The sequence below is a fragment of the Brassica napus genome, chromosome A2 (genome assembly GCF_020379485.1).
Source record: "Brassica napus cultivar Da-Ae chromosome A2, Da-Ae, whole genome shotgun sequence".
NCBI classification, from domain to species: domain Eukaryota; kingdom Viridiplantae; phylum Streptophyta; class Magnoliopsida; order Brassicales; family Brassicaceae; genus Brassica; species Brassica napus.
The window spans coordinates 1,449,465-1,472,786 of NC_063435.1; the positions used below are offsets into that span (position 1 = coordinate 1,449,465).

Here is a 23,322-nt window from a genome sequence, read left to right on the forward strand (position 1 = left end):
GTAATCACCATTTTTACAAAAAGTCCTTAACAATGTCCTAATCTAAAAATAACAATAAAAAACTCTAAGGACTTAAAACTAAGGACAATGGATAATCATGCTCTTACTTCTCTTGCTTGTTCCTCGACATTTATATCACGCTCTTCATTTATTTGGGTTGACACGTTTTGGGATTGAAAGTTGAAACAAATAGAAAAAAATAATGACACGTAGAATTAATAGTCAAATTTCGAAAAGATACCATCAAAACCTAATGCATATATTATATAGTCATATAATTTCCAATGTAGAGATTTCCAAATAGTTGAACTTATGTAGATTCGAGTTTAAATCCTCTTCCAACGGAAGTTGAATATAGAGAGTAGAGAGTACAATTCAAAACTCTTATGAAATCACTAGGCCAACCCCGCACTGGTGATTCAAGTTATTTGAAATTTTAAACAATCATATAATGTCTGAAAGAAAAAAAACAATTGAATTAGTAGGTTATTGCATTGTATAGTACGCGGTAACATATTAGTCGTATTGTATGGTGGACAAGAACATATATCATTTCGTGATACTCACGAAGCCAATTCTAGAGCTTTGGGTTACCGTATGACCCGTTCCAAGTGTTTCAACTTGAGCTTATGTACTGATTAAATAATTGGTAGCCACACGCTTGGTAAATTTTTGAATCAACGAAACATATCGAGGGTAGTAGTTATAAGAAAATTGGTTGAATACACATGTTAGAATACTGAAAGATAACGGGAAATAGGTATAGTAAGCCGATATAGTTAGAAAACAATTATTCATTTTTGTCAAGTTTAGTTTACCTGTTTATTTAAACTTGCAATAAATTAATAATTTGATAATTTTAATCATTTGGTAAAAGATTTTTTTTAAATTAATTTGAGTTTGAAAAAAGGAAAAGAACTAGGGTCATCCGTCTTCGTAGATGGATCAAGATACTACTACTTGGTCACCTAGCACATGTCATATTGACTAGCTAGAATTGAGGAGACGAAGACTCAGTAGTATTTATTTTGTTTGACATTGCAAGTAATCATATAAATAAAAGTATACTCCTAACATAATTAGAAATCAAATTGCTATTCATCCAATATTATATACAAAATAGGCTTTATTTTATTTATAATGTATATTTAAAAAAAGATTCTACATTACCAGCCGGGAACATGTAAGTAATATTGACTTGCTATAGGATAGGAAGACGAAGATCAAATTCTAACAATTATATATATATACCAAGTAGTATATGATACTAAGTAATTATCATCAGATAATTACTTATTCCTAAATATCATCAGAAACATGTATTTTCAGTCATAATATACATGTAGGCTTCGACTGGTGACATGTAGTATTAGAGTTGAGTTACAATAAAATGTACTATTTGATGTAGTTTGCAGTAAAAACTATATGGTATAAACTGTAGATTTATGTAGTGAGTTCGCAGTAAAAATATGAGTTACTATTTTATCAATATTATTGATTGGTAACATTTTTGATGTATAAGTTGCAGTATATATTATTTTTTAAAATATAAATAATATTTTAATAATAATAGTGAAAAAATAAAATTCATAAATCAAAATTAACTAAGGATGTCAAAAATTTATGTACATAAATTTTTAATTACCAAACAATATTAAAAAAAATAAAATTAATTGAACATTTTAATTGACTATTTAAGTGGAACTTATACAAATATTTTATTTACATAAATTTATAATCACCTGAAAATTAACAACTAAAATTATAGATTTTTTTAACTAATTAAAATGAAAATATGATTTTAGAAAAGCTTTTTTGTATAATTTAGAGAAAAACTTTGGCTAACAAGTATATAATCATATTAAAATTTTAAATATATTATATTAAATAATATAACTAAACGTAGGGCTAAGTGCTTATATGTATTGTAAATTGTTAATATTGTTAATATTCAAAAGGTAGTGGGTAGTTAATTGACAAACCCAAAATTTTCAATAACTCAAATCTTAATACATGAGATTTTGGTTGATGTAGATTTAAGATTTGAGTTATCATTTTTATAAAGGCTATAAGTCAAAATTGTAACTCAATAATAATCAATTATAACTCAAACACAACTTCAAAATCTTAAAACTAATTCATGATTGGTAACATTTTTGATTTATATGCTCAAGTCAACTTAAATCAAGTGTACTACATGTTACCAATCAAAGCCGTAACTTAAGATAAAGATTGTTTTTCTCATGTAACTGAAAAACGCGTGATAGTAGGTAAACTTTAAACATAGTCTTATCACCTCGACAATTATACTGGTATTGGCTATTGACGATTGACTAAACATTTGTATGCGTCCATTATTATTTTTATCTAATCAAATTATTATTACAGGTGACAAAAGAAAATCAAATATTTTTGGATATGATTTAGATACTTTCCTCGTATTAGTCCATGACAGATCATATGTTGGCACTTGGCAAATAGCTGAATAATTAACACATCAGTAGAAAATATTCTGACCGTAGATGAAATTAGTGTACCTTTTTTTTTGTTTTTTTAAGTTAAGCTAAGTAAAAAATCTTTTAATTAATCAATCTCAATTAAATAAAATTAATAAATTCCAGCAGTTTTAGGAACATATATATAAACCAAAAAAGCATCGAAACGGCTATAATTGGCGTTACAGTTTTCCTTAAACGAGAGGGATTAAGAGAGTTTTTTCTCGGATATCTATTTTTACATTCGAGTTTCTGAGAATTTTTTTGATCTGTGGTGGCTTCAACGGGAGGCTTCGACAATCTTCTTCTTGACCAAAAAAATTCCAGAGAAAAGTCGTTTAATTTTCTTGTGTGTCAACTCAAAATCATGTCGGATGGATACTCTTATAGTTCGAAGAAAACTGACGACATCTGCGAAGATGTTTGTGCTCAGGTAAGAGACTTCTGATTTCTAATCTCTGTTCTGTTTCGATTCTTATCAATTTCGTGCTAAATCGTTTTTTTATGTCTTTCTTTGGCATTAACGAAATCGAGATTCTGATACCAATTCGATTAGAATTATTGATCGTAATGCATTAATCATATAATTGTCGGAAACTCGGAATTGAGAAGACGATTCGATTGATTTCTCGATTGTTTTGTTTTGTCTGAAACATTTTTTTTTTTGAAACACTTTTTGTCTGAAACATTAGTGGGTTTTTTTTTTTGAAACTAAACATTAGAGGTTTTGTTTTGTTACGATTTAACATTATTTGTTTTATGGTTTGATTCTCTGTGTGCAATCTCTGAACCGGTACAATGTTGATTCCTAACCGTATCCGGTTTGGTTCTTTAATTCTCTAGGACGGTTCACGAGCAGCCAAGGCCTTGTCAAGAGTCAGGTGCTTACTACGAGGACTCGATTTCAAAACCTACATCCTCTTCTTCACCCTCGTTCCCTTACTCATCTTCGGAGCCTACCTCCACGGTCAGAAGCTCACCTACTTCTTACGACCCCTCTGGCAATCCCCGCCCAAACCGTTTCACACCCTCCCTCACTACCACCACGTCAACGTCTCCATGCAAACCCTCTGCGCCCTCCACGGCTGGACCCACCGCGACACTCCTCGACGCGTCTTCGACGCCGTGCTCTTCAGCAACGAGGTCGACATGCTCACCATCCGATGGAAAGAGCTCCACCCTTACGTGACGCAGTTCGTAATCCTCGAGTCCAACTCCACCTTCACCGGTTTGCCTAAACCGTTGGTTTTCGCCGCGAACCGGGAAAGTTTTGATTTCGTGGAGCCGAGGCTGACGTACGGGAGCGTCGGAGGGAGGTTCAAGAGAGGTGAGAATCCTTTTGTCGAAGAAGCTTACCAGAGGATCGCGTTGGATCAGCTGATAAGACTCGCGGGGATTCAAGAAGACGATCTGTTGATAATGTCTGACGTGGACGAGATCCCTAGCGCTCATACCATCAACCTCCTTAGATGGTGCGATGGTTACCCGCCGGTTCTTCATCTTCAGTTAAAAAACTATTTATACTCGTTTGAGTATTACGTGGACAACAAAAGCTGGAGAGGTTCTGTGCATCGGTACATCCCCGGGAAGACGCGGTACGCTCATTTCCGACAAGGAGATGTTCTTTTGGCGGACTCTGGTTGGCACTGCAGTTTCTGTTTCAGGCGCATTAGCGAGTTTGTGTTCAAGATGAAAGCGTATAGTCACAATGACCGTGTTAGATTCTCTCATTATTTAAATCCGAAAAGGATTCAAGATGTGATATGTAGAGGGACTGATCTGTTTGATATGATTCCTGAGGAGTATACGTTTAGGGAAATTATTGGGAAGCTAGGTCCGATCCCGAGGTCTTACTCGGCTGTTCATCTACCAAGTCATCTGATTGAAAAAGCTGAGAGTTATAAGTACTTGTTACCTGGGAACTGCGTAAGGGAAAGTGGGTGATAAAGGCTTGCGCTTATCAGGCTTTGGTAGTTTGTTAGGTAAATGTGGAAGGAAATGGTACAGTTTATTGAAGAGAGGGATTTGATATGGAATCTCTGGTGAGGGTATATAAACTTTGTCTGCTTATTAAAACTGACTCATGTTCCCATGTTGTTTTTGGGGAAGTTTTGCTGGGATAGTCTCTCCTCTTTCTCTTCACTTCAAAACTCTATTTCATACTCTCTTTACTTGTTAATCTGTACAATTCACTAGTGATTTCTTTACATTATCCTCATATTCTTTTTAATCTTTATTTTTAAAAATTCATTCATGGTTTGTTATCCTCTTGATCCAATTGTTAGTTGCTTTTAAGCCTTTTCTCCCTCATAATGGCGCTGTGCCTGCAAAACTTAAACCAAATAATTTGTAAAATTCTTGTTATTTAAGAAAAAGTTTGACATTATTGTGAAAGACAACCATTTATTGAGTTGTTGATTTCTCTGTTATATGAACTACGGTTCTTCAAGGCGGGGTATTTGGGTGTTGTATGTTCATTCTCAATAGAAATGATCTCAAAGTCAATTGACTTTGCAAAGGAGTTCTTGTCACGTATCCATCAAACCCACTCGGTAATGTGTTGACCAGACGTGAACTTTACCTTCTCGTTGACTTCATCACTTCCAAGAACATTCATCTCATTAGCGATGACATTTACTCAGGCACTATGTTCGGGTTGAACAATTCATAAGTGTAATAGATGTATTAAAAGAACAGAAACTCAAAAACACCAAGGTTTCTAAAAGAGTCCATGTCGTTTACAGCATTTCCAAGGATCTGGGATAGTGGGATGTCCTCTCCGTGGGAGCCACATGAGAGGTCATGAGCATAGTGAAGTGAAATATTAGCATAGAGGCCCTATCTTGTTGTTAAAAAGAAGTTTACATAAAAAGTCTTCAAATTTGTAATATTAGCGAGATACCACTACATGTCTTGAGTTTCTTTTGTTATTAATTACTATTGTTTTAGGTTGGCGTTCTTTAGAAACAAAATGTAGCTTTTGTTAAATCTCTGCAGCCCTGGTACGTGTATATATATACATAATAAGTCACATATTATCCAAAAGAAAGAAACTAAAGTAGATCAAAACCCATGAACGTAATCTGCTCCTACCACCACGGACATTATATACATCAGTCTAGTGTGACGAACACAGAGAAACAAGGCGTATAGTATATATTGTACGAAGAATAGTCACCGTTAAATATTGCTGATGTGTTGCTCTTACGCCTTAGCCCTTATGGCGGCAGCCTCAGGTGGAGCTGTCAAATGGTCCGTTCATCGCCCAATTAGACTTGCCCAATTAGGCTTACCTAGTTAAACCATGGGCAGTAATGGATGGTCTATAATAGACAATAGTCCAAACAAATGCTCAAAACCCATAGAGATCATGTCTAAATGGATAGTCTATGGACTACCCAATAGAATTTATAATTATTTATTTATAATTTTTAATCGAAACTTTTAAAATTATACTTTCTCTCAAAAATTACAAAACTACTTTTTCAACAAAATTATAAAACTTTAGTTTTTCTACGAAAACAGTAAAATTTTGTTTTACCGCTAAAACCCATAAAATCTTATTTTTCCACCAAAATCGAGAAATTTTGTTTTCCCACAAAAATCAAGAAATTATGTTTTCCCGTCAAAACCGAAAAATCACATTTTCCCATCAAAACCAAAAAAATTATATTTTTCGCGAAACCGGAAAATCATGTTTTCCCACCAAAACCAAGAAACTATGTTTTCCCGTCAAAACCGAGAAATCACATTTTCCCATCAAAACTAATAAATTATATTTCCGCAAAACCGAAAAATCATGTTTTCGCCAAAACCATAAAATCACGTTTTCTCACCAAAACCGAAAATTACGTTTTTCCGCTGAAACCGAGAAATCATTTTTTCCGCCAAAACTGAGAAATTATATTTTCTGCAAAACCGGGAAATCTTGTTTTTCGCCAAAACCGTGAAATCATGTTTTCTTGTAAAATTAAAAAATTACGTTTTCTCACAAAAAAAATCAGAAATTATGTTCTTCCGCCAAAACCGTATATATTCCGCAAAAACTGAAAAATCATGTTTTTCACCAAAACCGTGAAATCATGTTTTCTTGTAAAATTAAAAAAAATATGTTTTCCCAAAACAAAACCGGAAATTACAGTTTCCCGTCAAACCCGTAAAATTATATTTTCCTATCAAAATTTTAAAATTATGTTTTCTCGCCAAAATTGTTAATTTTCTCATCAAAGTAGTGAAATTGCGTTTTCTGCTAAAACAATATTTCTCGCTAAAATTGTAAACCTATATTTTCATCAGAATCATAAAACTATACTTTTAAGAGACCCACCCATTATCTATTTGATCTTTGTCCAATCGGACCATGGACCGCCCAAAGTGAATTGGACTGGGCCAGCCCATGGACGACCTACCCAGTTGACACCTCTAGCCTCGGGGCTAGCTTAACGATCCTCGACGCATCTAGAAGCAGCAACGTACGTGATCTTGGTGCGGTGAACGAAAGCGCGGCTGCTTTTGAATGGAGGTTGAAGCGTTTGGACTTGGAAACAGATTCTTCAAGAGAAATGATCCATACTCGAAGCCAAAGAGGCGAACATATATAGATCCTTCATTCGTGAAGTGAGGTTGGTGAGTACTTACTTAATTTGGTGAGTTGTATTTTTTATCAGCGGTCTAAGACATAAGGCATGAAAAGGCTTTTATATGTCTCTATATATGCTCTTAAACTTCATGTTAAAGTTCTCATTCGTTTGACGTAAATGAAATTTTTGAATCAACAAGAAGGATTAGAATGACAAGCAAGCATGATAAAATGAGGTCCACAGTCAGTACATAGGGTAACATTTATGACACGTCAACAAGACTTACAAACATCGGTATAGTTACATTCTTTTTTGTTTTTATTTGATAACCAGTTACATTCTTTTAAATTTTCTATTTATAGTTTTGCATGTGGACTTGATTAGGCTGGAAAGTTGACTAAACCATATTTTCATGCAAATTTGAACGAAGAATATAATACAAGCTTCTTACAAGTTATATGATGATCTGAATAATTCTCAATATATTCTTCATTTCACACTTCCAGTTTCGTTCTTTAACCGTATAGACGTTGAATAGATAAAAGAGGAGCATGGCGCGAGAGAGACGAACGTCCTTTAACAAGAGGCATGTTTATCCAACACAGACGAATTGAGATGGTTTTATAAAGTCGACTTTCAACCTTCCGTAATGTACAAGATACCACTCAGATATCACTAGGGAAAGTCGCATTTTTAAACTTCAAAGTAACATACACACTTTAAATATTCAAACTTTTTGCAGTAACACTACTAACACTCAAACTGGAAATTTTATCATATCAAACCTCAAACGTGTTTCCCGCTGAATAAAAGTCGACGGAACAGTAACTTTGTTAGATGATGTGGTCTTTTTCAAAAAATATAAATAAAATAATTTTAGTGACTATTTTATTATTTTATATAATATAATAAGATATATATAGTTTCATCAAAATTAAGAAAAATTAAAAATTTGGAAAAACAATTTTTTTTGGAAAATGATAACATTTTTAATACATTAGATTTTACTAAAAATCTTTTGCATCTCACAATGTTGTATTTAAAGTAATATTTTTGTAAGTAGAATTTCTGCAAAAAAATCTTAATCTTTTCAAAACTCATTTTTAACATTAAAAGGTGTAAGAAGATAAGTTTTAAAACTTATATTGTATATTAATTGTTTTCTAATTTTGTACGCTTTTCATAATTTAAATATTTTATAATTTAATGCACTAAAAAGATTTTTGTTTTGAAAAAAAAAATTCGTTTTTCCCTAAATTTTTATCAATTTCATATTTTTATGAAAATTATATATTTTCTTAATTATATAATAATAATAAGATATTAACTAAATGTATTTTAAAAATATTTAAATATTATGCTCGTTTAACGGAGTTACTGTTCCGCCTACTTTTTTTTGTGAGAAAACTTGAGTGTTAGAAGTGTTCGTTAATCAAGTTGAAGGTTTAAACTTCGTGTATAGTCACTTTGACGGTTAAAGATAGGATTTTCCCGATATCACTACTTGTTTTGAGCTTTTTTCTTATTATTAATTTTTTAGTTTCTATGGCTTCCTTTTTTTGTGTCTTAGAAACAAAATGTAGCTTTTGTAAAACATCTGCAGTCTTTGCTACGTATATATATATATCTATATTCACATTTTATCGAAAAGAAAAAAGAAACTAGAGTAGAGCAAGACTCATATGCACGTGATCTGATCCTACCCACCACGGACATTATATATAAACAGCGGTCTAGTCTGATGAACAACGAGGAAGAAGGCGTATAGTCGTCCTTACGCCTTAGTTCAAATGGCGTCAGCCTCAGGGCTAGCTAACGATTCTCGACGCATCTAGAAGCAGCAACGTACGTGGTCTTGGTGTGGTGGACGAAAGCGCGGCTGCATTTGAATGGAGGTTGAAGCGTTAGGACTTGGAAACAGATTCTTCAAGAGAAGTGATGCATATATACTCGAAGCCAAAGAGGCGAACAAAGATCCTTCATTCGTGAAAGTCATGATAAAGTGAGGTTGGTGAGTACCTACTTAATTTGGTTCGTTATATACTTATATCAGTTGTCTAAGAGCGACATAAGGCATTAAAAAGGCTTTTATATGTCTATATATGTTCTTAAATTTCCAACTTGCAATTTCTTACTTTCTCATTCGTTTGACGTGTATAAAATTTTTGAATCAACAAGAGGGATCTAGAATGACAAGCAAGCATAAAAAGGTGGGGTCCACAGTCAGTATGTGTATATATGGGGTAACACGTGAACGAGACCTACAGACATCGATAGTTATAACAGTCTTTTTGTTTTTATTTGATAACCAAGTTGACATTCTTTTAAATTTTAAATTTATAGTTTTGCATGTTGACGTGATTAGGCTGGAAAAAATGACTAAACCATATTTTCATGCAAAATTGAACGAAGAATAGACAATTCTGAGAATATAATACTGGTTACATGATCTGAATGATTCAGGTTCTCAAGATGTTCTTCATTTCACACACTTCCAGTTTCGTCCTTTAACCTGTTACCCGTATAGACGTTGAAGAGATAAAAGAAAGTGACAGACCAGTCAACAGAGTGAAGTGGAGCATGGCGCGAGATAGACGAACATCCTCTAACACGTGAAGGCATGTTTATCCAACCCAGACTACTTGAGATGGTTTTTTAAAGTCAGACGACTTTCAACCTTTCGTAATGTACAAAGATACCACCACTTGTCTTGAGTTTTTTTTTTGTTATTATTATTTTTTCGGTTCAATGGCTTTCTTTAGAAACAAAATCTGCAGCCTTTGGTACGTGTATATATATACATATAAAGTCACATATTGTATGAAGAACGTCACCGTAAATTTGTGTGATAGTGTGATGAACACCGAGGATCATAGTGTGATGAACACCGAGGATCAAGGCGTATAGTCTATATTGTATGAAGAACGTCACCGTAAATTTGCTGATGTGTTGCTCTTACGCCTTAGCCATAATGGCGGCAGCCTCAGGCTAGCTAAAACGATCCTCGACGCATCTAGAAGCAGCAACGTACGTGATCTTGGTTCGGTGGACGAAAGCGCGGCTGCGTTTGAAAAGAGGTCGAAGCGTTTGAACTTGGAAACAGATTCTTAAAGAGAAGTGATCCTTCATTCGTGAAAGTGATCATGATAAAGTGAGGTTGGTGAGTAGGTACTTAATTTGGTGAGTAATATTTTTTTATCAGTTGTGTAAGAGGGACATAAGGCAAACCTAGGCTTTGTATATGTCTATATATGTTCTTCAACTTCATGTTAAATTTCGAATATTTCTTACTTTCTGATTCGTTTGACGCATATGAAATTTTAGAATCAACAAGAGGGAATAGAATGACAAGCAAGCACGAAAAGATGGGGTCCACAGTCAATACATGGGGTGGCATATCATGACACGTCAACGGGACCTACGGGCGTCGTTATTATAGTTACATTCTTTTTGTTTTTATTTGATAACCAATTAAGTTGACAATTTTCTATATACATATAAAAAGTTGAAAAAGTGGGGTCCACAGTCAATACATGGGGTGGCATATCATGACACGTCAACTAGACCTACGGGCGTCGTTATAGTTACATTCTCTTTGTTTTTATTTGATAAAAACGAGGTGGCATATCATGATGACACGTCAACGGGACCTACGGACGTCGTTTTAGTTACATTCTTTTTGGTTTTATTTATTTGGTAACCAAGTTGACACATTCTTTTAAATATATATAATTTTTTTTGACTAAAGGCTTGACGTTCTTTTAAAATTTCTATGATAGTTTTGCATGTGGAATATAATAAAACGCGGACATATTAAGATGGTGGCGATTTTCAAACTTCCGTACTGTACAAGACACTACTCATAACACGAATATAACTAATTGTTTCGAGTTTTTTCTTTTCATTTTAATCGCGTAAAACAAATGTGTGAAGAAGGCCTCAAAACGCAATCGCTGATACTTTGACGCAGTAAAAACGTTTGACTAAACTTCTTTACGACGCAGTATATAACAGAAGAAGAGAGAGCGAAAGCTTCAGAAGAAGAGAGAGAGCAAAAGCTTGAGAGAGAGAGAGAAAGAGAGAAAGCCAAAGCGGAGGCGAAGGTTGGAGAATCGATTAGGAGTGGTTGATTTCGAGCGGCCATGGCGTCGTCTTCTAGTTCGGAGCGAGTGGCATCGGAGATTACACCGGCGGATTCTAGGGTTTTACAAAACGCTATGAGCGAAGGAGTTGAGGAGAAGCGGCTCAAGGAAGCGGGGTCTAACGAAGAAGAATCTGAGGTTTGCCTTATTGATTCTTGGATAAATTCTTGAATTTGTTCTAAGTTCATATCGAGTGTCTACGTTGTTGCATTGCTCGTGCTGATTTGGTTTGCTTTGTGGAATGTTTCTATTTGTGGAATGTTCATTTATTTTATTTATCAAATGTTGTGTGATTTGGCCCTGTGTAGATCGTCGCTGATAGCAAACACAAGATGGATCTCTCTGCGTTAGCTGAAGTGAAGAACCGAGAAGATAGCTTGAACAAGGACGTTCAGATTGCTAAAGAGTGCATCTCTAGTGTAAGACCGAGATTAATGATCTGTGATTTGGTTACTGATTTTTAATTGTTCTTCTTTGGTTTGTCCTCAGCAAGAGATTGATGATCTCGTTGCGGCTACAAAGAGATTAGTTGTAGAAAGCTCAGAAGCTGGATTTGATGAAGACTCGATCAAGAAGAGGGATAAAGCTGCCCTTATTGCTTCCATCGCCAAGCTTGAATCTGAGGTTTGCCTTTTTGATTCTTCTATAAAAATTTTGTGAATGGCCTTGGATTTGTTTTTATTCAATAGAGTGTCTACTGTTTCTTGTTGTTGCTTTGCTCGTGGGGTCAGTGCTGATTTGGTCTAAAGTTTCTTGTTTGTACTAAAGCAAAAATCCAAGGAAAGCTCTGAATCTGAGGTTTGATTATGTTTCTTGTTTTGTTATTGATTTGTCCTCAGTTGCATGAGATTCGTGCTGAAGGCCAAGAGGATATTCTCGTTTGCCCCAACTTTTATCCTACGGGTCTGAGTAAGAATGTCAAGACTGATGCAGAAGCACTCGGAGGTTCTTCTGTTCAAGAACCCAAGATAGATTGGAAGCTGACGGCTGAGATAGACTTCACAAGCCCCACTAGTACGCCGCCAGCTTTCATCAATATTGTAGATCATCCATGCTTGTTGTGGGATGTCAAATACCCTAAGAAAGACTTGACTTCAGAGACGAATTGGAAAGACGAAGGCCGGGGAGGCCCGGTCCGAAACCAGGGGGATCATGGTAATATTTTACCATTTCTCTAACGACTACTATTGTGTAATTGATTTTTGATTGTCTTAACTGATTTTTGTTTGTTTGGTATATGTAGACAATTGTTGGACTTACTCGGCCACCGATGTCTACAGCTCCCATCGATTGAGAAACGAAGAAGACGAGGCTTTTCGCGTTATGAGCGCGAGATATCTAACATTTTACGTCAGTAAGGAAGAGCGAGAGAGGGAACGTAGACATGGAGATAGGAATACACACCATTGCCACGGATTCAGAGTAATACATGGTCTCAGATTCATAAAGGAGCATGGGGTTCCAGAAGAATCTCCTCGGGATGCTAAAACTGATTACAGCTGCATTAAAAATCCGCCATCTCGAACTCAAAAATTGTTCCATTTTGGTGCTGACGTTGAGTTCATGGAGTCAGATAAAATTGAAGACTTGCAGAAGATGCTTCTGCACCAGCCTGTCTCTGCAAATATGATTCTCTACTACCCGGAATACGATAAAATTCTTACGGTAAGTAACAAATTTAGACTTATTCATCAATATGACAGTTGAGTTGAGTATTGACTATTGTAGTTACAATTGGTTACTGCAGTTAGAGGAAATCTATGAAGGACCTACCTCAGAAAAATCATTGTATGGGGGAATTCATGCGGTCTTGGTTCTTGCCATTATAAGGTTTCTAGGGAAGTTGGTGGCGCTAGTTAAGCTCAGCCATGGAACCAAAGCTGGTGAATCCGGCTACATGTACGTATCTCTGAGCAAGATGATCGTGAATGTCGAGTACTCTGTCGAAAAAAATCTTCTTTGTCAACTCAAACGTAAAACAGAAGACGCCATAGCTGAACCGTCGTATCTTCTTCGGAACTTTACGGGTGTGAATTATGGTGATAGTCCAGGTGTGTAACTTGGTTCTTTCTCGTTTATGGGTTTGTTAATAGGTGTTAGTTTGATTCTATTCTTCTTCTGTTGCAGTTGCAGTTGCAAGGACAAGTAAAAAGAGGAAGCTAAACTGAAACGAGAAATGTTTTGAACTCGAGGTGCTCTCTCTCTCTATTGGTTGATTGATGCACTTAAGATGACTTTTTGCTATATAATCTGCCTGATACTAGGATATTTCTTATTTAGCTCGGTATGACTTTGTTGATCAAAAGGCCAAAAGCGAAACTGTCCATTGCTTCTATTGTTGGATTCAAGTTAAAAGTGTCATTCTTGCACATCATATATGTGTTTGCACTCTATACGCTTATATAGAAATGTCCTCCTGGTGCAGACTTAGTTGAGTTGTTTCTATTTTTATTGGCGCCTTATCTCTTACTGTTCTTATTCTCAGAGAAAAAGGAGGGATCAAGCATCAGATAGAAGTGGAGTGCAACAGTACACAATTTAACTAGGACACAAGACAAGGAGTATATTGTAGAGAATGAACTTTTGCTAATATCTGATATTGAGCATACGTTTGAGAGATACATGATTTTGTGGTGCTTTTGACTTTTTGCCTTTATTGATAGTATTGTGAACCTTGAATCTTGCTAAAGATTCATTCTCTGTAATCAAAGATCCGCAGCTGTTGCAGGACTTACAATGTCGCATGAACTATTGCATTTGTTGCAGGACCTATATTGCACATGTTGCATTTGTTGCTCTGTTTGTCATTTGCACAATTAGGTTAACGACATCATCTTCATGCTTAAGCAAATAGAGACCGTTTATTGAAGAACATTTGACATGCCGATACTCAACGGCTCTAATCTGTTTCAAAGGAGAGTCTTCACTCTATCAGCACATCAGTTTGTGGATCTCGAACCAAGTTACAAGGGACACACTTGTTGAGGAGCCAAGTTGGTAACACGGACGGCGGGGATTTTACCAAGTCATGATGGGACTATAAACACAGCCGTTTGCGTAACGTTGGTACTAAAATGTGGAGCAGACTCTTCTTGTTCACAATGTTTGGGAATAATATACAAGTTGAAACCGTGAAGATCACGAAAGAGGTAAAAGAGACAGACGTCTCTATGGAGAAGGAGGGACCCCCAATACATACCCTCTTGTCATGGCTGAAGAAGAAGATTCCTAACAAACAAAGAAAAGACTTTCAAGAAGCTCGGATGAAGCAAGAGATGGTGATGATGAAACGACAACAACAAGGACAAGGACAATGCCAAAGTAATGGTAGTACGGATCTTTATTCATGTTTGGATCAGCACCACGGCCATTACAAGCACGATCAGCTCTAAAACCAACAAAGACTAGCTGGATTAGAGAACCAACACGCTGCAATTACTACCAAACGACACCGTCTTGCAACTTACAGCAAAAGACTTTGATCACACTCAAGAACATGGTCAACACTAAAGAAGAACTGGTGAGAACAAACCCTGATCATCATCATCCTGAAGATTTCTATGATAAACTCTTTTGATATTTCCTTCTCTCAGCTTTTGTTAGATCCTAATTACTACCTGGAGTCAGGAGGAGGAGAAGGAGAGTTTGCTCTCATGAGTAGCAGCACGAACTCTCCATTACCAAACACAACCATCAACATCAACAAGAGATTACCCAATGGTTTGGGAGTAGTAATTTTCAGACAGAAGCTACCAATGATGTGTTCTTAAACAACAACAACAACTTAGCGAATTTTGTGACCAACGAGAACACAAAACTATATGCAAACTCATCAGTAGCCGGAGCTGGAGCAGCGTTTGCCGGAGGAACGACGAGTGCATCGGCTGATCAAAGCACAATAAGTTGGGAGGACATAAACTCGCTTGTCAACTCCGATGATGCAAGTTACTTCAATGGGCCAAATCATGTGTAATTTTTTTTTCTGTAAAATTTAATTTTTACTTATATAAAGAGGGTTTAGTTATAAGTATGCAACTTTAGGGAGTGGTAAAAAATCATGTGGATTGAGATATATATTCATGAAGATATTTGATTACTTTTAGTTTCAACTTAGCTTTATTCACGAACAATATATATATGATCTTTTTAGTTTGTCTTTTTGATTAATTCTTTGTAAATTTGAAAGAGATTCTACCTTTTAGCTTCTTTCTTTTTCCCCTAATTAATTAGGTCTTTAAAAATTTAAAAATCTTTGCAATTTACAATACATCTGACACATTACACATAAAAGGAAAGAAACAATATCCATCATCCATTACATCAATATAATGGATGATGTTGTTGATAAATTGTGATGGTGTCGGTGTTGTGCAATGGGTTCGTAAGATGACTGATTCTAACAAGGAATCTGTTGTCAAAGTGTTGGATCCGAGACTTTCTTCGTTTGCATTACATGAAGTGACGCATGTTTTCTACGTTGCTATGCTTTGTGTGGAAGAACAAGCTGTTGAGAGACCGACGATAAGAGAAGTCGTTCAGATTCTCACCGAGGTACCAAAGATGCCAACATCCAAGGATCAGCCGCCGGAGAATCAGCTCTCGTCAAAGAAAGGTCCACCTGATCTACTCTGAGAGTATGAGGTTTGGCTGGTAATTACTTGTTTACCAGTTTTAGTCGGGTGTGTGTGTTTTTTCCGGTTTGTATTTTATTTTTGACTCTTTTGAAGTGTGTTTCATTTTCCTCTGGCTTTTATTCTTTTTATTCTTCACATTATCTGAATTTTTATCACTTTAGTTTTGTAATTTGTATGAATGAAGATGTACAGTTGTTTTTCTCAAAAGGAAAATGCTAATTTCTGAATTTTAAAATGTGTTGAAAATTTGAACTCAGGCAGGCACATATTTGTATAATTGAGAGCGATTCTGGTTGTGGTTGCGTTCACGGCTTACATAAAGATTATAGACGTACCAACACGACCTTACACTTATTAAGTTAAGCTTAGTTTTAAGGACAACTAGATTTTGACCCGTGCAACCGCACGTGTATTTGTTTTCACTTTTCTATACATAAATTATTGTTTTATAACATAAGTGGTATATATTTTTAATGTTAATCATATACATAAATATTTATATAACTATTTCAAATATAATAATTTTATAATTTACATGTTATAATTAATTAATTGTTTAAACCGTATGTATTTACCACTTCTTATTATATATTTATCTTATTGTATTTGCATTTAGTTATTAAGCAAATTAATATATTAATGAGAAAATATATTTAAAAATTATTTTGTATTTAATTTATGCTAAATTATGTCCCGTCTTTCAAAACTGGATTTTTTTTTACCAATATTAGATATTTATTATTGTATATATAAAAGTCTAAGATATGTTAATTTTTAGACATGTATTATATAGTTTGTTAATTTTAAGATGTTCTATCATCATATTATATTTTAAATAAATAATTTATATTTATGAAAATAAATTTTATAAATTTATCAATTGAATATAATTTTATCATATTTATTTTAGTATAATAATTATATTTTAACATGAACATGACTATAAAGTAGATAAAATAGAATATAATTTATTTATTTTCGTTTTTAAACGATAACTTAAAATACATTAAGTTATTGTTTAAATATTTTTACATAGATTTATTAAAATTTTAAAATATAATATATAAATATATCTTATATTTAAAATGAAAATATATTATGATTAAAGTAGTTACAAAGATTTTATATTATTAACTTTAAAGAAATACATGTTAATTTTTATACATGTATTATATAATTTGATAATGTAAACCCATCTTACCAACATATTAAATTTTATTTTTGAACATAAATATTTTATAATTACGAAAATAAAATAAATAAATATATAAATTTAATACAATTTTATTATATTTAGCTCAATATAATAATTTTATTTTAATATGATTGATTATGATTATATAATAAATAAAATATTATAGATTTTTTATTTTTAATTTTATATAACTGAATTTATTAATGTATAATAATATTTTAAACTAATTTCAAAATTAGCAAAGATATTTAAATATAATTTCAAAAATGAAGATCTTGTAAAAATCTTTTTAAACAGATTTTTTAGAACTTTAAAATAAATATATTTATATTTAAAATGAAAAGATATCAAAAGATATTATGATTAAAATATTTTAAAATTTTTATTTATTATTAGTCTGAACTAAAATGTAATATGAATTTCTATGAATATGTCCATTAGGTACATTTTTTAAAAAATCACACATGAATCAAGGTTGTGACTTCTGTTTTAATATATAAGATTGAAACAAAAGACAGTCAACCTCAAGATATCGAAATAATTTAAGACATGCGCACCAAAAAACCACCACCCGCGAAACGACCATTAAAGATTTGACAATAGTTAATAATTTATAACGTGATCCACATTTTAAAATGGAGCTGGTCTTATAATTACTTAATTAGACGCTTAACAGAAAGACCAACGAATACGAGCCATAGGATTGGCCAATTCTCTGCTCTACAGAAAAGTATCTCTCCAATTGCAATCGCCCTGGAACGAGAGAGTGGTATATCCAGAGATCTTGTCCATCTTTCTTCTTACTATAGCTACGCCATCACGTGTTGGCTTGCAACCATGATCCTCATTTTCATTTGGGCAGTACTTGTACTTGATGTAGAAAATTGCATTTCTGGCATTGAGTTTCTCGTTTGGCAAAGCCATGTCCTCGTCGCTAGTATACACCGCTACTTTAGTAATGACCACCTTCGACAGATCAAGCTGCAAAAATACCAAGAAAGACGTTTTGTTATTATTGACAATAGGCAGGAAAAAAAAAAAAAAAAGAGGTGCCTACACTTCGAATGCTCAAATTTGGAACGAGGAATGCAAGCTCAAGATATACACGAATCCAGTCATTTTTTCCAAGCTCTGATTTCTCCACCTGCGAAAAGAAAAACACATCACTTACAACAGTATTGGACTACTAGCTAGTGTGAAAAAAAAAAAAAACAATAGGGAGCTTTTTAGTTTACCACGTAATAATGCTTTTTATCATCGAAAGCATTCTCTCCCGGCCACTCAGGCAATTCACTTTTGTCTTCAGTTTCATCATCAGATTCATTATCAGATTGAACCCATAAATTATAAGCATTATCCTCCTCTACACACAGAGATATATTTCACGTTACATTAAATTTCAACAATTATTGATTATTATGGAAATTTAATGTAACAAAACAGACAATTTTTTTTTACCATGAGGTCCGGGCTTGGGCCTAGCAATAAAACAAGACAAGCTCTTGCCATAGACTTCTTCATAAAAACTGGTCTGGAAAGTTACAAGAGAACCGCCGGCAGCAGGATCCTTTGCAACTGCGGTTACAAAGTGAATAAAATAAGGTATTTTACGCAACACATTGTACTTCTCTATGCCATGCAGCTCCAAGTTAGTCCCCTGAGAAGAAGAAGTATTTATTAGATTGCAAGATCAAGAAACAAATACTATAAGTTTTTTAAATTTTTGTCACCTGGATCATATTGTACTTGTGGATCCCCAACCTAGCATATAGGACGATGTACCTGGGGGCGGGTTTATCCTTTGTGGTCTCCGAAGCCACGAAATTACAAAGGCCTGGTTTTGCTTTCATCAAATGCTCGATATCGAACCCCTAACCAATAGCCAGACGAATATTATATGGTATAAATAATATATATATATTCTGTGGATTGATTCATTACAAAACCAAAAGAAGATAAAAAGACTTACACCACATTGTCTCACTTTCCCCATAAACTCACGCTCCCTCCTGAATCCCTCACGCTCCCTCCTGAATCCCTCACGCATTTTAACCGAGGAATCTCCCATTATTTTTTTTTAACTTTGATCGACGGAAACAAGCGGCGGCTACTTTCAATATAGATTGTTTAGGTTTCCTCTCGTGATACTACTCTCTATTTGTATATACACACATTCGATATTCCTTTATTGGGCCTACAACGCCCAAGCCGTTTTCTATTAAGTCCGTTATCTTTAAGCCAATATCCAAAACGATGGTATAACAAAGTTAGTCTGATTTCAAAAATAGTTAAGTAACGGGTTAACTCATTCTTGTCCAACCTTTTTAGTGGGGTTTAATCTACAAAGGACAAAAAAAAAAATCTATAACCACCAAAACTAATCTCATATGAGACAAATGGGTGTAAATTATGATTGTAGCCTTAATGAAAGCTTAATATCAATCATTAGATCTGATTCTTCACGTTATAATCTGAGCCGTCCGATTTTTAAGGATGAAATATTTACAATAAAGCCATTAATGGAACTTGTCTCTAAGCCGACAGATCTAATAAGTGGGTTTTAATCTTGGCCATCAGATTTCACTTGGGTCCCACAGAAAATTTAATCACTCTTCTTCTTCATTTCTTCCTCAACCATACCCAACCACTACGAAAATTCATTCACTTCACTAACCAAACATATCTTCTTTAACTCTTCACCCACAAACATTTACCTCTGTTTCTTAGGATCTTTCTACAGGTTATGACATCGTGAAATATCCCATTTGCATCATCCTTGGTTTTGAAATCGATTGGTAAGTGTAGACTCTCTTCCTCTCTCTCTTTTGTCTTTCTCTCTTATGTTTTTATTGTTATTTGTTTCGGTTGAGTCATATAAAATACATGTTGACCGTATTTGTCAGATTATAAGGTTTGATATAATGTTGTTAGAGTATGAAACATGAAAGTGTAGAAGAAACAGTTTTTGTCTATGGTAAAACTTGTAACACAAAATTCTTTAACAACTGGTTTCACTGTTACAACTGATGTAGTATTGCTGACATTTTTATAGAAAACGTATCATTAATAAATCTGGCACAACTCGGTGTAACACATTGAATATGTGGTATTGATACAACTCGTATAACTTGTAATAGTCATGTGCAACTCGTATAATTTGTAACGTTATGGGTCAGATTTTAAGATTTAATATCCCCTATATATTATTTGAGAAGCATTGCAACATTTTTTTGTAGACACGTGTCGTCACTAGAATAATTCTTAAAATCCTTAAAGAAATAGGTTGGTTCATCTAAATATATAATAAACTTTTTATTAACCACAATAAATACATTATTAATGTGCTTCATTATTTCCTTAAATAAAATTATAGAATTGCCTAATGTGGCTAAAGTATATATGACAATTAATGATTTTGAATAATAAAATTTTTATAAAAATAAGTGTGTATTATAATTATATTTGTTTAATTTTTAGCTATTAAAATAAATTAAACAATCATAGTAACCATATAATAAAAATTAAAAAAATTATTATATATTATATTTTGAATTTTTAAAAACGAGTATAAATTATTAAAACTGTTAAAAGTTTCACATTCAAATTTTGTGATCTATGATTTAAAACTTTTGTTATGACATGACACAAATAATTAAAAAATAATATAAATTGAAAGTCTCATTTAATAAGTATCAAAAATAAAAGATATATAAATATATGTATCATTTTAAATTAAACTATATGCAATATATAAATATATAAATATCTTAATTTTGAAATTTACTTTAAACATCTTTTTGATAAAAAAATTGAAAAAATATTGACAACCTATTTTTTAAAAATATTATAAATTACTTAAACCATTAATTCCACAGTGAAAATTTTGTTATCAATAATTTAGATTGAGAATTGAGAATAAGTTAAACATTTTAAATACATTTATATAATGTGTTCATTTGTTTATTACGGGCAGGTCTACCTGCATAAGCATCACTTGCACTTGCCCAAAAACGGGCCTGAACCCACTCTTACTTTTTCTGGCTTTGCTAGGGTCGGACAAAAAATCCGAGAATCCGAAGAATCGAACCAGCTACGACCCAAAAAAGTAGTACCGTACCCGAATCAAAATTAGTTAAATATACGAACGGGTTCAAACTTTTGGTATCTAAAAAATCATAACCAAATCCGATCCTAACCAAGATATTTTGGATACCTAAATATATCCAAATTAGAATTATGTACCTGAATATGTTAGCTATTTTTAGATATAATATCCAAAAAATTATCTAAAATGTATAAGATATTTTGAAGTTATCTAAAATATTTTAAAATATATACAAATAGTCAAAAATAAATATCTAAAATAGCTAATCAATACTCAAAACACCAAAATACTTAAAATGTATATTGATTCTCCATCCAAATTTTCAAGCTAAACTAATTTTTAGGTTAAGTTTAGGTATTTGCAATCGCCCTGGAACGAGAGAGTGATGTCTCCAGAGATCTTGTCCATGTTTCTTCTTACTATAGCTACGCCATCACGTGTTGGCTTGCAACCATGAGCCTCATTTTCATTTGGGCAGTACTTGTACTTGATGTAGAAAATTGCATTTCTGGCATTGAGTTTCTCGTTTGGCAAAGCCATGTCCTCGTCGCTAGTATACACCGCTACTTTAGTAATGACCACCTTCGACAGATCAAGCTGCAAAAATACGAAGAAAGACGTTATGTTATTATTGACAATAAACAGGGAAAAAAAAAAGAAGAGGTGCCTACACTTCGAATGCTCAAATGTGCAGTGAGGAATGCAAGCTCAAGGTATACACGAATCCAGTCATTTTCTCGAAGCTCTGATTTCTTCACCTGCGAAAAGAAAACACATCACTTACAACAGTAATGGACTACTATCTAGTGTGAAAAAAAAAACAATAGTGAGCTTTTTAGTTTACCACGTAATAATGCTTTTTATCATCGAAAGCATTCTCTCCCGGCCACTCAGGCAATTCACTTTTGTCTTCAAATTCATCATCAGATTGAACCCATAAATTATAAGCATTATCCTCCTCTACACACAGAGATATAAATCACATTACATTACATTTCAACAATTATTTATTATTATGGAAATATAATGTAACAAAACTGGCAAGTTTTTTTTTTACCATGAGGTCCGGGCTTGGGCCTAGCAATAAAACAAGACAAGCTCTTGACCCCAAAGACTTCTTCATAAAAACTGGTCTGGAAAGTTACAAGGGAACCGCCGGCAGCAGGATCCTTTGCAACTGCGGTTACAAAGTAAATGGAATAAGGTACTTTATGGAACACATTGTACTTCTCTATGCCATGCAGCTCCAAGTTAGTCCCCTGAGAAGAAGAAGTATTTATTAGATTGCAAGATCAAGGAACAAATACTACAAGTTTTTTAAAATTTTGTCACCTGGATCATATTGTACTTGTGGATCCCCAACCTAGCATATAGGACGATGTACCTGGGGGCGGGTTTATCCTTTGTGGTCTCCGAAGCCACGAAATTACAAAGGCCTGGTTTTGCTTTCATCAAATGCTCGATATCGAACCCCTAACCAATAGCCAGACGAATATTATAGGGTATAAATAATATATATATTATGTGGATTGATTCATTACAAAACTAAAAGAAGATAAAAAGACTTACACCACATTGTCTCACTTTCTCCATAAACTCACGCTCCCTCCTGAATCCCTCAAGCATTTTAACCGAGGAATCTCCCATTATTATTATTTTTTACTTTTGATCGACGGAAACAAGCGGTGGCTATTTCAATAGATTGTTTAGGTTTCCTCTCGTGATATGTATATACACACATTCGATATTCCTTTATTGGGCCTAGAAAGCCCAAACCGTTTTCTATCAAAAATAGTTAAGTAACGGGTTAACTCATTGTTGCCCAACCTTTTTAGTTTCGTTGTAATAACATGTTCTTTTCTATCGAATTGAATAAAATGCGTTCTACGAGTCATTTATCAATTTGTATAGTATTTTAAACCGGGTAAACTTGAAACTAAATTTTTTAATTTGTGCTGTTTCATCTTCTCCAAACAAATGGACATTGAGCCCGGTAAATTAAGTAAATGAGCCATATGTAAGAAGAGTTATTTTTGCGAGTTTAAGATGCACATGCATGAATAGTTAAAAAAATCTCACTCTACATATATTGTCTTGAGATTGAGGTAGTGGACGAGCAATTCCACGTAACAGATTGCATCTCCTTCTAGATTGACGTTGATCCTTGATCG

General features: G+C 33.8%; 4 protein-coding genes and 1 pseudogene across 4 annotated transcripts; 3 read left to right on the forward strand and 2 right to left on the reverse strand.

The window, feature by feature from the left end:
• The first annotated feature begins 2,632 nt into the window (after window positions 1-2,632).
• BNAANNG27230D lies at window positions 2,633-4,749 on the forward strand. Its single transcript, XM_013804159.3, has 2 exons — window positions 2,633-2,928; window positions 3,339-4,749. The coding sequence occupies exons 1-2, from the start codon at window positions 2,863-2,865 to the stop codon at window positions 4,437-4,439; spliced, it is 1,167 nt and encodes a 388-aa protein (XP_013659613.1). The 5' UTR covers window positions 2,633-2,862; the 3' UTR covers window positions 4,440-4,749.
• A 1,406-nt stretch (window positions 4,750-6,155) lies between these two features.
• LOC111208536 lies at window positions 6,156-13,409 on the forward strand. The gene is made up of 7 exons (XM_022707635.2): window positions 6,156-11,355; window positions 11,526-11,636; window positions 11,707-11,841; window positions 12,057-12,372; window positions 12,461-12,882; window positions 12,965-13,268; window positions 13,345-13,409. The coding sequence occupies exons 1-7, from the start codon at window positions 11,218-11,220 to the stop codon at window positions 13,383-13,385; spliced, it is 1,467 nt and encodes a 488-aa protein (XP_022563356.1). The 5' UTR covers window positions 6,156-11,217; the 3' UTR covers window positions 13,386-13,409.
• A 294-nt stretch (window positions 13,410-13,703) lies between these two features.
• LOC106429942 lies at window positions 13,704-16,337 on the forward strand (annotated as a pseudogene).
• A 1,300-nt stretch (window positions 16,338-17,637) lies between these two features.
• On the reverse strand, window positions 17,638-19,189 carry LOC106367217 (uncharacterized protein At4g17700-like). The gene is made up of 6 exons (XM_013806942.3): window positions 19,016-19,189; window positions 18,777-18,917; window positions 18,505-18,703; window positions 18,282-18,409; window positions 18,104-18,190; window positions 17,638-18,027 (listed from the first exon to the last, which is right to left on the reverse strand). The coding sequence occupies exons 1-6, from the start codon at window positions 19,112-19,114 to the stop codon at window positions 17,767-17,769; spliced, it is 915 nt and encodes a 304-aa protein (XP_013662396.1). The 5' UTR covers window positions 19,115-19,189; the 3' UTR covers window positions 17,638-17,766.
• A 2,286-nt stretch (window positions 19,190-21,475) lies between these two features.
• LOC111198126 (uncharacterized protein At4g17700-like) lies at window positions 21,476-22,858 on the reverse strand. The gene is made up of 6 exons (XM_022698996.2): window positions 22,721-22,858; window positions 22,484-22,624; window positions 22,209-22,410; window positions 21,996-22,111; window positions 21,823-21,909; window positions 21,476-21,748 (listed from the first exon to the last, which is right to left on the reverse strand). Exons 1-6 carry the CDS (start codon window positions 22,796-22,798, stop codon window positions 21,491-21,493), a joined length of 882 nt encoding a protein of 293 aa, XP_022554717.2. The 5' UTR covers window positions 22,799-22,858; the 3' UTR covers window positions 21,476-21,490.
• Window positions 22,859-23,322: the final 464 nt, after the last annotated feature.